Source organism: Chinchilla lanigera, unplaced genomic scaffold (assembly GCF_000276665.1).
Source record: "Chinchilla lanigera isolate Chin_1 unplaced genomic scaffold, ChiLan1.0 scaffold00005, whole genome shotgun sequence".
In the NCBI taxonomy this organism is placed as follows: Eukaryota; Metazoa; Chordata; class Mammalia; order Rodentia; family Chinchillidae; genus Chinchilla; species Chinchilla lanigera.
In genome coordinates this window covers 18,384,761-18,399,515 of record NW_004955406.1, presented here as the reverse complement: position 1 = coordinate 18,399,515, position 14,755 = coordinate 18,384,761, and the positions used below count along the sequence as shown (strand labels likewise).

Genomic DNA, 14,755 nt, shown 5'->3' with positions numbered 1-14,755 from the left:
TATGTAATTTCAGCTGGCCTTAAACTCACTACATAGCCCAGGCTGACCTCAAACTCTAGTGATTCTCCTGTCTCAGCCTCCTGAATGCTGGAATTATAGGCCTGGCTTCCTTAATTGTTTTACCAACTGCTATGGTTTGCCATTCCTTCCTTCCATTGCTCCTGTTGAAATTTAGTAGCCAGTGAAAAAGTGCAGGTGAAATGTTAAAATGTGGTTAGGCCATGAGGCAGAACTCTCAGTGGAACTGGTGGCGTTATGAAACTGCCCCACTCTTGCCTTCTCTCTGTGCCCTTCTGCCTTCTGCCATGTGATGACATAGTAGACGCCAGTACCTTGATACTGGACTTCTCAGCTTCCAGAACTACGAGCCAGTAAATTTCTGTTCATTATGAATTACCAGTCTGAAGTATTCTGTTATAGCAGCATGAAACAGACTGAGGTACCGGTAAAAAGACCCTTTTAAGATCTCAGAAACATTGTTTTCTTATTCTGAGCTCTACTATAAATGCCCAGCGTGACTACACTTTATTGCTTAGTTCCAAATTTACCCTTCAGTATAAGATCTGCCATAATGGACAGAATTCCTTTAAAGGCATCTCTCCTGCTACGCTTTCTCAACAGAGGGACAATGCAGGAGGAGGAGCGGGGACGGGGGGGCGGTTCTGGCAACTGCAGTGGGTCAGTGGTGCAGGAGGGAGGTCATCCAGTGGAGCTGCGCCTCAGCCACATGCCCAGGTGTGGGCCCCTTGGTAACCTTGAAGTCTCAGCGTGGACTGGGGATAACTTTCCTCTTGGTGTGGAAACCACTGCCTTAAAGTGCATGTTCCCACCCCTCAATTCACTCTGCAGGCTCCCAAACTGTGCCTCACCTGCAGCCCGGAGGACTCGTACTCGGGAGCCCTTCTCTCTGCAGGCCATGACAGGTATTCTGGAGGTTGCGTCCGGCTTGCCCGGCGCCTGCAACCAGCAAACTTCACTGCTGTCCACTGGGCTAAGCTGCACCTTTTCCACTGAATCCAAACTCCACTGTGGGCAGGGATCCTCTCCTTCACTTCTGATTTCCTGCCAGTCACTCTTAAATTAAAATTTAATAGTTCTTTAAAGTAAACATCCCTGTTTAACATACTATGTCTTTTTTTTATCTCTTGATTGGATCAGACAGACATTACTAATATAAAAACATCTTTCTTTAATTTTTTATTATCTGTACCATTGTTTCCTCAATTATTAATGAAGACAGGGTTGCCTGAGTAAACTGTGAGTTACAAAAGAAGGGGAGAGGCAGGGAGGGGGCGGGGAGAGCAGCAGCTGTAAGGGGCAGCCTTGCGTGCTGTGAATGTGCCTGGGAGCTGCCTGCCTAGTGCTAGGTGGTGCTGCTGGGCCTGCTTTTCTGCACAGCCAAGTAAGGTGAATCCCAGCTGATTCTTGATGTGCACTTTAAAATCAGACCAGGAAATGCTGCTCTGAAAAGGAGCTCCTTACAGCCTATCTTTATCGCATTTTCTTGAATTACTTTTCAATTGCTTTGTTCTCTAATATAGACTTTGTTTTTTGTTTCTGAGACAGGGTCTTGCTATATGGTCCAGGCTAGCCTTGAACTCACCTTGTAGTCCAGGCCTCAAACCCACAATCCTGCCTTATCCTCATGACTGTGGGATCACAGGCATGCTTCACTATGCTCAGCTTAATACAGAATTTCTTAAACATCAATTATTAAATGAACAGTTGTGAAAGAGTTACGTTTAATTTAGACAATTTCAAACAGATATATAAACCCAGGTTTTACATGATGCAAGGATTTAAAATCACAAGGTAAACCAGCTGTAGCAATACACACTTTTTTTTAGAAGACTTGGTGTGATTTTTTTTTTTGTGGGGGGAATGTGGGGAGCATAACATGGAGCTGATTACACTCTGATATTACGCCAAGCATAGATATGTTTTACTACATAGGCTACAAACCTTTTGCCCCTGTACTGGAGAGATTAAACCCAAGGCCTTCACATATTCTTAGCCCTTTCTTTATTATTTTGAGACAGGGTCTTGCTAAGTTGCTAACCTGCCCAAGCTGGGCTAAAACCTGTTATCTTCCTGCCTCAGCCCTCCAGGGTGCTGGAATTACAAGCACGTGCCACTACCCCCCAAGTGACTATTCACTCAAAATTCAAACTGAATTCTGTGCTTTGGGTCACCTGCCTCTACCTTTCCCTGATCCCCACCTTAGGATCTCCAGAGGTCCTGAATGAAAAAGGCAATTGTGAGTTTTTTGAGGGCATTTTTTTGTCTTTTTTTGAGGCAGGGTTTCACAATGCAGTTCAGGCTGACCTTGAACTCACTTTGTAGCCCAGGCTGGCCTTGCACTCATAGCAATCCTCCTGCCTCAGCCTTCCGAGTGCTAGTGTGTGTTTGTTTTTTGAGACAGAGTCTTACTATGCACTCTGTGCTGGCCCTGAACTCACTACGTAGCCCGGGCTGCCTTTAGAAAGTTACGGTCAAGGAAATGAGTGTACTGTTACCTGAGCCTGAAAAGGAAAGCAGTGTACACACGTGTTGGCTGTGCATAACTTACATGCAACACTGATAGAGAGGGGCAAGAATGCTTCTCTCATCCAGCGAGGGGTTCCCAAAGCTGAAAATTAGATGAGAAGTTAGTGAAGTAGGCAGAAGTACCAGTTCTTGCTTAGCATCAAAGACACAGCAAATTCTGTAAGAAACCCAAAGGTGGCCCTAGATAAATTTAATGTGCTAGCAGCTCTGATCATTTAAAAATAAGCAGGGCATGACCAGTTAGACACAGGATCCCTAACAGCCTGAGCTGAAGTATCAAACAACACATAACCTCATTTACAAGGAGCCTTTTTCCTTCCAAGATCCTGCAAGGTGCTGGAGCGTAACTATAGCAACAGTGTGGAATGCACAGACCAAAATGAGAAGAAGAGAATCTCTAAACTTGAAAAGCTTGGGAGAGAAATAAGGGATATTCATACCCTAAACAAGCAGATGGCCATTACCTCTCCTACTCCAAAATTACCAATACCCTATTCTCCACAAGAAAGTATACTGACAGCTTCAAGCTGGAAAAATTGCTCAGAAAACACTAATTCAAAGCAGATATAAAAGTGTTATGAGCTAATTCAGAGTTAGGAAAATAGAGATGATTCTGGAAAAACTGTCAACTTTTACTCTTTTCCAGGAAGCTCTCAACAGCTGCAGTCCGCTAGCCCTCAGCACAGAGCAAATCCTCCAATAATAAAAGCTGCTATGCAAGCCGGGGATATAGGTCAGTGGCACAGTGCCTGCCTGTCACGCTCAAGGTCCTGAGTTCAATTCCTGGTATCAAAAAACCAACCAACCAAACAAAGATTAGATAAAAGCTGGTATGGAATGAATGTGTCTGCTCTCTCCCGAAACGTTCATGTTGCTAAATAATCCCTAGTGTAAGGGGTAGGTGGGGCCTTTGGGAGGTAATTAGTGGGAATCTCATGAACAGGACGCACGTCCTCAGAAAAGAGAGCTCGCTCACCTCTTCTACTGTGTGAGGACACACAGAGGGTAGCACCTAAAAGGAGCGGGCCCTCGCAAGACACCGAGTCTACCAGCATCTTAGTCTTGGACTTCCTACTCTCCAGAGTAGCACAAATACTTGCTGTTTACAAACTGCTCGGTACTTTGTTTATTTTGTTACAGCAGCTGGAATAAACTAAACAACAAATTTGATACGTATCAAATGTTATGTGTATCAGAATTTATATGACCTTTTAAACGAAGTGATCATTTTTACAAGCAAAGACAAAGAGTTTCAGGAGCAGATACAGCCCTGGCCACTGGCTGCTTTGCTGCGGTGAGTCAGAGGGAGAGGCAGTGTTTGTCAACCTACTTTCTGTTGCTGTCAGCATCCTTCACAGGGTACGAGGCACCTGTTGCTCAATATAACATGGTGGCGTCATTTCCTGATGCTACCCAAGCATTCTTTACTAAGGAACCATGTCTCTACTCATTCCCAGCATCTGAGGTTAATAGCAGTGACTCAGTGCTTGGACAGTTCTAGGGTCCAAGGAAGCATTCCATTTTAACAAATTCTATTTAAGCACAACTAAGAGTATGGCACTAAACTGGCCACCAAGGAGAGTGCAGAGTGCAAAGTGGAAATACAATGTGCTCTCCAAATCGCTTAGGCCTAAAGAATAAGTGTAATAATAATAAACAAACTCATTCAAGGCAAAAGTGATTTTATTTAACATATAATCACTACGCAATAGCTTTTCTTGTGATAGCAAAAGTCTCAGCCTAGACTGCCACAAAAATAGCAGAACATCCTATTATTTGACAGTATTAAATTTTAAATTGCAAGAACCTCTGGATAGATGAATTTAACAGAAAATAAAGTCCATCTTCTATTAAATCTGTACTTCTCAGATTTGATGCTCTGCAAACATCATAGCCAAGAAAGAAGAATACAGGTGGCGACAAATTAAGGACCTTGCCTTACAACTATTTGCGAAGGGGAGCACTTTTTCATTTTTTCAAAGCCCTGAAATCCCTTAGGGGCAGAAAAGGATGGGTACCAAGAGCAAAAGGCCCAGGTAGAAAAAAGGACACATTCTATCAACAGTGTTCTGGACGTTTCCCAGGATACCTGCTCTAGTTTGGACCTGAAATGTATCTCAAAGGCTCATATGCAAACGGCCCGGCTGCCCGCATACAGTGCTACTGGGAAGTGGTGCAACCTTTAATAGGTGGGGCCCGGGAAGGACGCTGGGGCACTGGGGCTTCCCCTTGAAGGGGAAGCTGGAACCCTTCTGCTTCCTCTCTGTGCTCATTAGCTGCATGAGGGGAGCAGCTGTTCTCCAACATGTGCTCTCTACCATCATATTCTACCTCACCACAGGCCCAAAACAACGCAACCAACTAAACATGGACTGAAATCTCTGAAATAGCGAGTCAAAATAAATCTTTCCCCTTTTACGTTGATTTTCCTAGGCATTTGTTATAACAACGAAGAGCTCATTAACATGATACACTGGAAAATATCCTTCCTTTATACATAGCAAATGACAAAAGACAGTCCTGCTGGTCTTACCTTTTGGCATTATCGAGAAGGATGAGCATACTAGCACCTTCATCATCTTGAAAGCTCTCATAGTGATGGCGGTCAGCATTGCCAATCAGGTAATCAAAGACAGAGGTGTCAATGATGTCCAAGAGGCGCGGGCCTGAGTCATATGGAGATGTTTTTTTCACAGCATCACAGTAGCTCTCATCATACTCCCACCTGAGGCAAGCAACATCACGAAGGTTACTGAGTGCCAATAAGGTACCTTACCGCTTGAATCTTAAACGACTACCAAAGGCCATGTGTTGAAGGTGTGATGGAACTTTAGGAGGTGGGACCAAGTGGAAGGAAGGTAGGTCACTGGGAGTGTGCCCTTAAGGACAGACTGAAATCCCAGCCCCTCCATCACTTTGCTTCCCAGAGTCCACGAGGTGAGCAGCCTTACTCCACAATGCACTTCTCACCATGATGTTCTGCCTCACCACAGACCCAAGAGCAATGGAGCCAACCCACTATGACTGAATTCTCTGAAACTATGAGCCAAAAATAAACCTTTCTGCCTTTCAAGCTGTTTATCTTAGAGATTCTATCACAGTGATAGAAAGCTAACAGAAAATTGGTACTAGAAGTGAGGTACTTGCTATGACTATTATCTTATGATGTGGTTCACAAGTCTTTGGAACTGCTCTGCAGAAGCTGGGAGAAGCAGACTAGAGAAAGCCTAGAATGCTTGAAGCTGAGACTAATGGGCAATTCTGGTGGGAACTCAGATCACAGTGTTGATAGAAATGCAGATAGCAAAGACTGTGCTCCTGAGGTTTCATATGGAAATGAGGCCTCTACTGGGAATGGGACTAGAGGGTATTTATGTTACATTCTGGCAAAGAATTTGTCTACATTGTGTCCATGCCCTGAGACTTTGTAGGAGGCTGACTTGTTTGTCCAGTAAGGGAAATTTCAAGATATCACAGAATTCAGGCAGTAGAATGGGTTTTGACTGCCACTTTCAGTCATGAGAAATGGCAGCAAAAATCAGAGCAGAAAGATTTGAAAAACTTGCAGTGTGACCAGAAAAGAAGCATGTGTAAAATTTAAGCCAAGGAAGATGACTGCTGAAGAAATTAGAACTATTAAAAACAAGCCTGGGGCTGAGGACGTGACTCAGTGGTAGAGCTCTTGTCTTGCATGCACAAGTCCCTGGGTTCAATCCCCAGCATCCCCCAACAAAGAAGCCACCTGGTACTTTGCTCCCACATAATAGGAAAGATACCTTGAGAATATCTCAGGAATCAGTAAGACCCCACCCATTACAGATTCAAGGGTATAAAAGTATAAACCTTTCACTTAAGAAGCCAGCCTTGTTCATACGGACTTAGAAAATCATTTCTCTAGAATCTGCTTCTCTTATGTTTAGCCTTCAAGGTACTCAGCCCGTTCACTACTGTGGTCTAGGAGGGTCTGGCTACTGCTTTAGTTTAGTTTTATTTTTTTTTTTTAAAAGGAATAGAAAATTTTATGCTAAAAAAAATGATCCCCAATAAAACAATCAGTAGCACATTGCATCTGTTTTTTTTTTTTTTTTTTTTGGTTTTTCTCCAGTACCAGGAACCGAACTCATGACCTTGCGCTTGCCAGGCAGGCGCTTTGCCGCTGAGCTAAATCCCCAGCCCCCCACATTGCATCTGTTAAGTGTTGGCTACTGCTTTAGTGGCAGACTTCGGTGTCACCGATGTGATGCTGATTTCTCAGGCATACAGAACGCAGGAGCTGTGGGGTCATGGAAGTTATGACTGAGATTTCAAAGGAAAGCACAGGGGACAGGGAGTACAAGGCAGAACTGAAGTTTTTACAAGCAGCTCTTGAGAGGCTGTGAGAATGAAGCTGAAGCTACAGTGAAAATCGCAGGAAGCTACTGATGCTAGGAATAGGAACGCTGCTAAAGAAGGACCAGCCCAAGAGACAGACTATGTGGGCTGAATCAGCAAAGCTGTAGGGGTGAGGCGGTCCAAGCCCTTTGGTGTGTCCCGCCCCCCCCCGTACCGGGAATTGACCTTCTGACCTTGTGCTTTGCCAGGCAGGCGCTGCGCCACTGAGCTAAATCCCCAGCCCCACGTCCAAGCCCTTTGGAACCCACACAAAATCACCATGTTCCCCACATAATGGACATTGGAGTGAGAGGATTTAAAGTCTGCTGGGACTGTCTTGTTTTAGTCCAATTCCTCCTTCCTATTTTACCATTCCTCCCTTTTGAATAGGTTATGTTTATCCTATCGTATTTTGGAAGTATGCAACTTGTTTTTTTATTTTCTCTCTCTTTTTGAGGGGGTAGTGTCTCGTTACATAGTTCAGGCTGGCCTCGAATTTGCAATGATCCTCCTGCCTCAGCCTTCTGATTACTGGGATTGCAGGCATGTGTCACCATGCCCGGCTTTGTTTACTTTTTTTGAGGGCTTACAGCTAAAAATCTACTGTGAGTCTCAGAGACTTTGGACTTAAGACTTTTTAGCAATGCTAGACGTCAAAACTTCGAGGACTCTTGGAAATAGACTGAATGCCTCTTGTATACTGACATGGACATAACCTTCTGGAGGCATGTTAGGGTTTAGATCTTAAGTATCATCCCTATAGGCCACGTGGAAGTTTTGCTTGCCAACATTCAGTGCTACTGGGAGATGGGGGAACCTTTAGGAGGTGAGCCCTACTGGAAGGAAGTTAGAGCACTGTGGTTGTGTCCTTGAAGAGATAGGGAACCCTGGCTTAACCCCCTTTTTTGCTTCCTGGCAACCTCCTCCACCATGTGATTCTGCCAGGATGTACTGTGCCACTACAGGCCCAAAGCAACTGTGGCCGAACACCCATAAACTGAAACTTCTGAGACTGTGAGCCAAAACAAATCTTCCTTCTTTTTAAATTGATTTATCTCAGGTGTTTTTCACAGCGACAGAACACTGACTAACTCAATGGCACTGCTAAAAACAAGAGAGTCCTTACTTAACAGGTTTGCCCTGATCCTGCAGGGGTTTTTTAAACTCTTGGAAAGCACAGCTAGCTTCTACTAGGGACAGGCACCTGGCCAAGCACAGGGGAGAATTAAGTCATGGCTCAGAGCAGCATCTACCTGGCCAGTTTGCCTTCTCGGTAGGTCCTGCCCCAGGGGTGTCGGTGTTTCTGCAGGGGCCACACATCTGGAAGCCAAAGCGTGACGGACCCCTCCATCGTGTCTCCGTCGGCACACGCTGGCTCTGTTTCTCGGCAGTAATAGCACTTCCCATAGAAACAAGTATTGTTTCCTAAAGGACAAAAAGGAACCAAGTATACTTAAGGAAAAATGAAGGCTCCAAATTCTCTTGCAAATAATCTAGAAGACATCAACTGAGTAAACAGGTACTAAGAGAACAAAGATCCTCAACTTACTATATTTTACATTTATTTTCCTTTCCTGTATAGGTAGAAAGCACATGGTTTAAAAAAAATCCTCATGGCACAAAAGGATATGTATAGTGTACCAAAAAGTGAAGTCTCATTCCCCGTGTGCCTTCTACCCAGTTTCTCTCCAAAGAGTTAACTGTCATCAAAGTATCTTTCTGAACTCACTTTGGTTACAGCAAAAGCACTGTCATTTTCTTCGGTGGCACTGAGGTTCTGGCCAGTATGCCCAGGGGACAGATGGCAGGCTCGTGCTCAATTTGGTCACAGATGGGGGTGGGGGCCAGGACTGAACAAGTAAACAGATTGAGGATAATGGGAACCAGGTTTCCTATAGATGGAGAAGGAGGTTAAATGTATAGAAAGGAAGATGGACGGAATGAATCCTGTCATGAATTAGAATTGGAGACATTGGTTTCAACTGATGATTTTCATATCCACTTAGAGACACACAAAATAATACAGATGTGTATGTATGTGCATCCATAGATATGCTTGTATATATAAATGCATACATACATCTCCTGCTGGTATCTATGTCCTTCAAAAGAACAGAGCAATCATGACACCCAGGTAGTAATGAGCACAGATGCCTATGCATTCTAAAGACCTCTAACGCTGCATTGAAAGGAATCTGGGCGCCCTGACGAAACAGCTAATTCCAGGGCCAAGGCAGGGAAAGCGTAAGGTGAGCCTGGACCGTAATAACATGCCACTCGTCGGGAGGTGCTCAGCAAATGATGGGAGCACTCCAAAAGCACACTAGGGGCTTGTTTGTAGGGGCTCCCACTGGGCAAATCTGGGACAGGGGGAGTGTTAAAAGAAAAAAATAACACTAGTAAATTGTAATTCTGAGTAAATTAACCCTATGGTTTCACAGTGATATGAATAAATAACTGTGTAGGGGTGGGGAAGTAAAGTTCTAACCCACAGTAAAATGACAACTAATAAGTCTAGAAGACACCATTAGACAATCACCATTTGGCAACTATCATAACATCAATTCAGGGGCCGGGGATACAGCTCAGTTGTATAAGTGCCTGCCTGGCAAGTGCAAGGTCCTGAGTTCGATTTCTGGTACAAAAAAAAAACAAAATACAAATAAAACAACATCAATTCAGACAAAAATTATCAATAAATGCTAAAGCTGGTAGGTGAAAGTTTGATTAGATTGGAATATTCACAGTTTTAGAATATCTTCCTACAAAGTACTTAGTAATTATTAGTAATACTTATTAACTTATTAACTACTTATACTAGTAATACTTATTAACTACTTATTAACTACTACTTATTAAATACTTATTAACTACTAGAGAAACCTGCAGATACCTACTAGCTTAATCAAATAATAAAAGTCAACATCACCAGATATGTCTTATGGGACCTATCTATAAATCTATATCATATACCTCAGCACAATATCATTTCTGTGATATTCCTGTCAAAATTTTAAAATCATAAACATCAGACAAAACCAAACTTAGAGATATTTTATAAAGTATAAACTCTGCAACAATGCTAAGGCCATAAAAATCAAGGTGAGCAATGAATTATTAAATTTATTTCTTTATCTTTTGGAGACAGAATCTCGCTACGTAGTCCAGGCTGGCCTTGAACTCACTATGTACCCCCGTCTGGCCTTAGACTTGGGGCGACCCTCCTGTCTCACAGTCTCGCAAGTGCTGAGATGGCAAGTGTGTGCCACCACACTCAACTAATAATTGTTGAAGACTCATAGAGGCTAGAAAGAAGTAACAGCTGACAGTACTTGGGAAGCAGAGGCAGGAGGATCAAGGCCAGCCTGGGCTACAAAGTGAGTTCTAGGCCAGCCTGAATTGCATAGTGAGATCCTGTCTCAAAAGGACCCCCAAAAAAAAGAAAAAAAGAAAAAGGAAACCTCAAAAACAAATATATCATGATCCTTGAATGAATTATAGGGACAAGTGACAAAATCTGTCTATAGTCTGTGGATTACACGGTGATCAATGTTAATCTCAATTTTCATGGTCAAAGGCGGTGGTGCCGGAGAGCGTCTTAGTAGTTGGAAAATACTGAAGTTTTAAGGAAGCATTCAATGGTGTAATAGGACATTCATATCTGTGACTTTATTTTGTCCTTTTGAGACAGGGTTTTACTATACAGTTCAGGCTGGCCTCAAACTCACAGTGATCCTCCTGCCTCAGCCTCCCAAGTGCTGGGATTATAGGTATGCATCACCACACCTGGCCTATCTGTGACTATTTCTTAAATAGCTGAGGTGTTAAAAAGCAAAGGACCTGGGGGACTCTGTGAACAGATATTCTAAACTTGTATACAAATTGAAAGTTACGTAAATATACAGTTTAAAAAAAAAATAATGCTTCCTTTTTCCACGTCCTCGAAATACAAGTATCAAATACGCCAATTCAGAAATCTCACATTCTCCTTCCATGAGTGTTTAAATTCTTATGTATGTGTATCCTTGAGAGATATTCATGTTTTTGTCTTTCCAACCTCCAGAACAGTATACACTAAATATATCATCTCCCCTACCTTAAAAGCTTCTGATAAAAAAGATTTAAATATAAAATTATCAATTTAACTTGATAACAGCAAAAATACCAATGTTTTTAGAGTATAACTAGACATGAAGGTTTAAAGGTCAATTGTTAGAAACCTCATAAGAGAAAAGAGAGGGAACTATTTTGAGTAAATATCAAAAATGGTAAGGCTTCAACATGTAAATCATTACAGACAGTTCATGAACAGACATAAGTACACAGAGTTAATTACAAAGTCTAGAAACTAAAGCTGTAGTTCACAGTAGAAAAAAATATTCCCCAATTGATAGCCTTTTGGGAAAAGGGCAAATGACAGCCTTTTGGAAAAAACAAACCAAAACACAGAGCCATATTTCATTCCACATACAGGGATAAATCCCAACTTCATAAAATTGTTTATGTGAAAAATAAAACTATAGTACTGTACAGTACTGAAAGGAAATAGGGCAGAATTCTTCCATTACCTTAGGAGTGAGCAAGACTATGAGCCCAATCAGAAAACTGAAGCCACGCACAGTGGCTTCCAGCTGTGGGATTCCAGCTAGTTAGGCAGCTGAAGCAGCACTATCTCAATTTCAAGGCCGGCCTGAGTAAACTACTGAGAGCCTACCTCAAACTTAAAAAAAAAAATTCCTACGTCTGTATCTGAAGATGTAGCTCAGTGGTACAGTGCTCCTAGGTTTGATCCCTAGTACTACAAACAATGAACAACACCAGAAAATTGAAAAGAAAACCCAATTATTACATTTTTAAAACAAAATTTCTATAAGACAAAAATATAAGCTGTTGGGAAAGGATATTTATATTTCATATCACAAAAGATAAATTTTAACTATATAAAAATGTTAATGTGAAAAATAAAACTACAGTATAAATAAAACTATCTATCCTACTTAGCATGAATTCTAAGTTGATAAGAACAACAGCAGGCCGGGCATGGTGGCCCAGGCCTATAATCCCAGCACTCCACAGGCTGAGCAGGAGGATCACTGTGAGTTCAAGGCCAGCCTAAACTGAATAGCAAGACACTGTTTCAAAAAGATAACAAAAAAAGACCTATTGTAGCAGGAAATGAACAAAGTGTATGAAAACACAGTTAACAGAAAATACAAACAGCTCTTAAATGCTATATGTGAAACAGATAAAACACAAAAGTTTGATAACACATTATTGATGAAACTAGGCATAAGGACACTGTCAAATACTACTATTGGTAATATAAACTGGCTACATCTCTATGAAGGGTCATTTGGCCCTGACCATTAAAATTTAAAATGTAAAAAAAAAAAATATGTATGCAACCTATCAATTCCACTTTCAGGAACGTTTGCTCATTTGTGAAGTAACATATATGCAAGATAATTCTGGGCAATAATGGTTACAAAATACTGAAATAACAGGTAAGTCCAAAAGGGACTAGTAAAATGAATTATGGTAGATCCATAAAACTGAACAGTCTGCAGCTGGTAAAACAACAAAGGAATGAAGATCTTTATGTATTATGTGGGAAGATGTCTAAGATATAATAAAAAGAATAAGATGCAGAAGTATATATAATGAGCCATAGTTATATTTATTCATTTCATATAAAATCACATAAATTACCAATAGATTACCCCTGGGAAGAAGGGGAAGTGGATGGATGTAAAGAGAACTTGTCATAGTCCTTTTAACACTTGAGAAAAAACTGGCACTGTCTGAATGTGTTTCTAATTCAAAAAATTTAAGAAGAGGAAGGAAAAAAAGCAAACAAAATACTACTTGGTATGGGAAACCTTTTGCTTACAGGATAAAAACCCAAATTCCTGAGTTTGGTAAATCGGAATCTTCAAAACGGGAAGTGAGTATGGCACACTGGATAAGAGTATAGGGTCTGGGTCAGGTTTCTGGAATTAAAATATAAACTCTGTGTGTGTGTGTGGGGGGGTGCTAGGGATCAAACTCAGGGCCTTCTAGCATGCGAGGCAAGGTCTCTACCACTGACACACACGCCAAGCCCTTAAAATACAAACTATTTTCACCAGGAGACCACCAGTATCTGGGAATGTAATTTCGTCTCTCTAAGCATCAGTGATGTAAAATGGAGATAATAACATGCTGTTCCTCCACTGCAGGGTTGTGAAGATTAAATGAGATCATCTATGGCGATGCTCACTGCACGCTTGACAGCCAGAACCCAATCAACGCTAAGTATTTATTATTAATAATATGGCTCGTCCTACCTTTCCAGACTTCTATACCCCTACTTCAGTGCATGAGCCTGAGGCTCGGAGCCTCTATTTCCTGGATATGCTCAACTTCTGCAACTGCTTCACCTCACTCCCTATCTGTTTGAGTGAACTGTGATAGTACAATCTGTGCCCCTAGTCTGGAGTTTTCTCCTAAATGGGAGACTTTAGCGCCTAAAGGATTAGTCAACATTTACTCCTAGATGTTTCTGTTAAGGAAATGAAATATTCAAAATTAAATGCATTATTTTCCTCTGCTTCACTGGAGTCTGGCCCTTTCTGTAAACTTCTCAGACATTTAACAGCTAATTCACTTAGCCCTCCAGTCCAGAAACTTGGAAAGTCATTTTAAGGTTTTTGTCTCATTTAACTGCTCCCCCTGGTCAAAAAAATGTTCACCACGCTCTTTGTATTGCCATTCTTGAGTATCTTTTGCATCTTTGTATCCCTGGTCCCTGCTTCAGTTCTGTCTCTTACCGCACATGAATTTTCTGCAGTGGCCCCCTCCCGATTCTCCCCTTGCCCATTTGTCTGCTACAAGGTTACCACAATCCGTTTTCTAAATTCAAAGCTGATTATTCCCTGTTCAAACGCTCTCGGTGGCCCCCCAGTGCCTGAGGACTCCTGAGGCTCTTCAGACTGTCGTGACTGACTACTCTCCTCACTGCTAGCCCCACATACTCTACTTCAGCTACCCCACGCAGTCTCCTCGGCTTGTCCTTCTCTTCGTTTACTTCTCATCACCCTGGTCTGTGCTTTGTCTTTCACCTAGAACAAGGTTAACTCAGGGGATCTGTAAATTGGATGGGAAAAAAAGTTCATCTTCATTTTCACTAAGCTCTATGTGAAATTTAGCATTTCCTTCCACAGTGATGGTGGGAAGCAAACCATAATATCAATATTCCCAGTGACTTTGTCTCTAAGAGAAATCATAACTTTTTTTCCTTTTGACTTAGCCTTGTTGCAGATATCTCAAAATATGACTTATGGGCTGGGAACGTAGCTCAGTGGTATAGTGCTTGCCTAGCATGTTAAATAACAAAGCACATAACTGTAGTACCACAAATTTACTTTTTACAATTTTTTCTTTTTTTTTTACAATTTTTGATAGTGAAATTTACTTTAATATTACTGGTTTCATTTATGTATTTTATGTATATAAAAACACTGAACTTGGGATGTTGCTCGGTGATAGACTGCTTGCTTATCATATATGAAGGCCTGGATATGATCCCCACCACTGGAAAACAAACAAAACACTATTCTGAGTAAACCCAGACTGTTCTTTTCCACTGTATCTATGGGGGTTGGGGGTGCTATTCTCCTTTTAAGACTCCAGTTAATATGTGACATTCACCAATGAATTATCACCCTGGCCCTAACTTCTAGGCCTTCCCATCTCTCCACACTCCCTATGTCATGCATGTCTGCTCCCCGTTAGAAAGTTTCTTGAAGGCAAGAAGTAATTCATTTTGAAGATTCAGTTCAGTACCTAGTTTAGAACC

General features: G+C 41.8%; 1 protein-coding gene and 1 long non-coding RNA gene across 7 annotated transcripts in view; one reads left to right on the top strand and one right to left on the bottom strand.

Annotated features, from left to right (window-relative positions):
* LOC102027608 overlaps positions 1 to 13,507 on the top strand; it is a 21,836-nt gene extending 8,329 nt beyond the window's left edge. The window contains exon 2 of the long non-coding RNA XR_259497.2: positions 13,137 to 13,507. This is a non-coding gene — a long non-coding RNA (uncharacterized LOC102027608). The remainder of the gene's footprint in view (positions 1 to 13,136) is intronic.
* Fam20b (family with sequence similarity 20, member B) overlaps positions 1 to 14,755 on the bottom strand; it is a 43,350-nt gene that overhangs the window by 1,228 nt on the left and 27,367 nt on the right. For 4 of the 6 annotated variants that reach the window (XM_013521113.1, XM_013521110.1, XM_013521130.1 and 1 more), the window contains 4 exons: positions 8,172 to 8,343; positions 5,081 to 5,272; positions 2,570 to 2,629; positions 870 to 1,074 (listed from right to left, as the gene is read on the bottom strand). In XM_013521113.1, the coding sequence (XP_013376567.1) occupies positions 870 to 1,074; positions 2,570 to 2,629; positions 5,081 to 5,272; positions 8,172 to 8,343 (629 nt within the window). The remainder of the gene's footprint in view (positions 1 to 869; positions 1,075 to 2,569; positions 2,630 to 5,080; positions 5,273 to 8,171; positions 8,344 to 14,755) is intronic. The other 2 variants (XM_013521118.1, XM_005374941.2) reach the window with 1 other exon arrangement.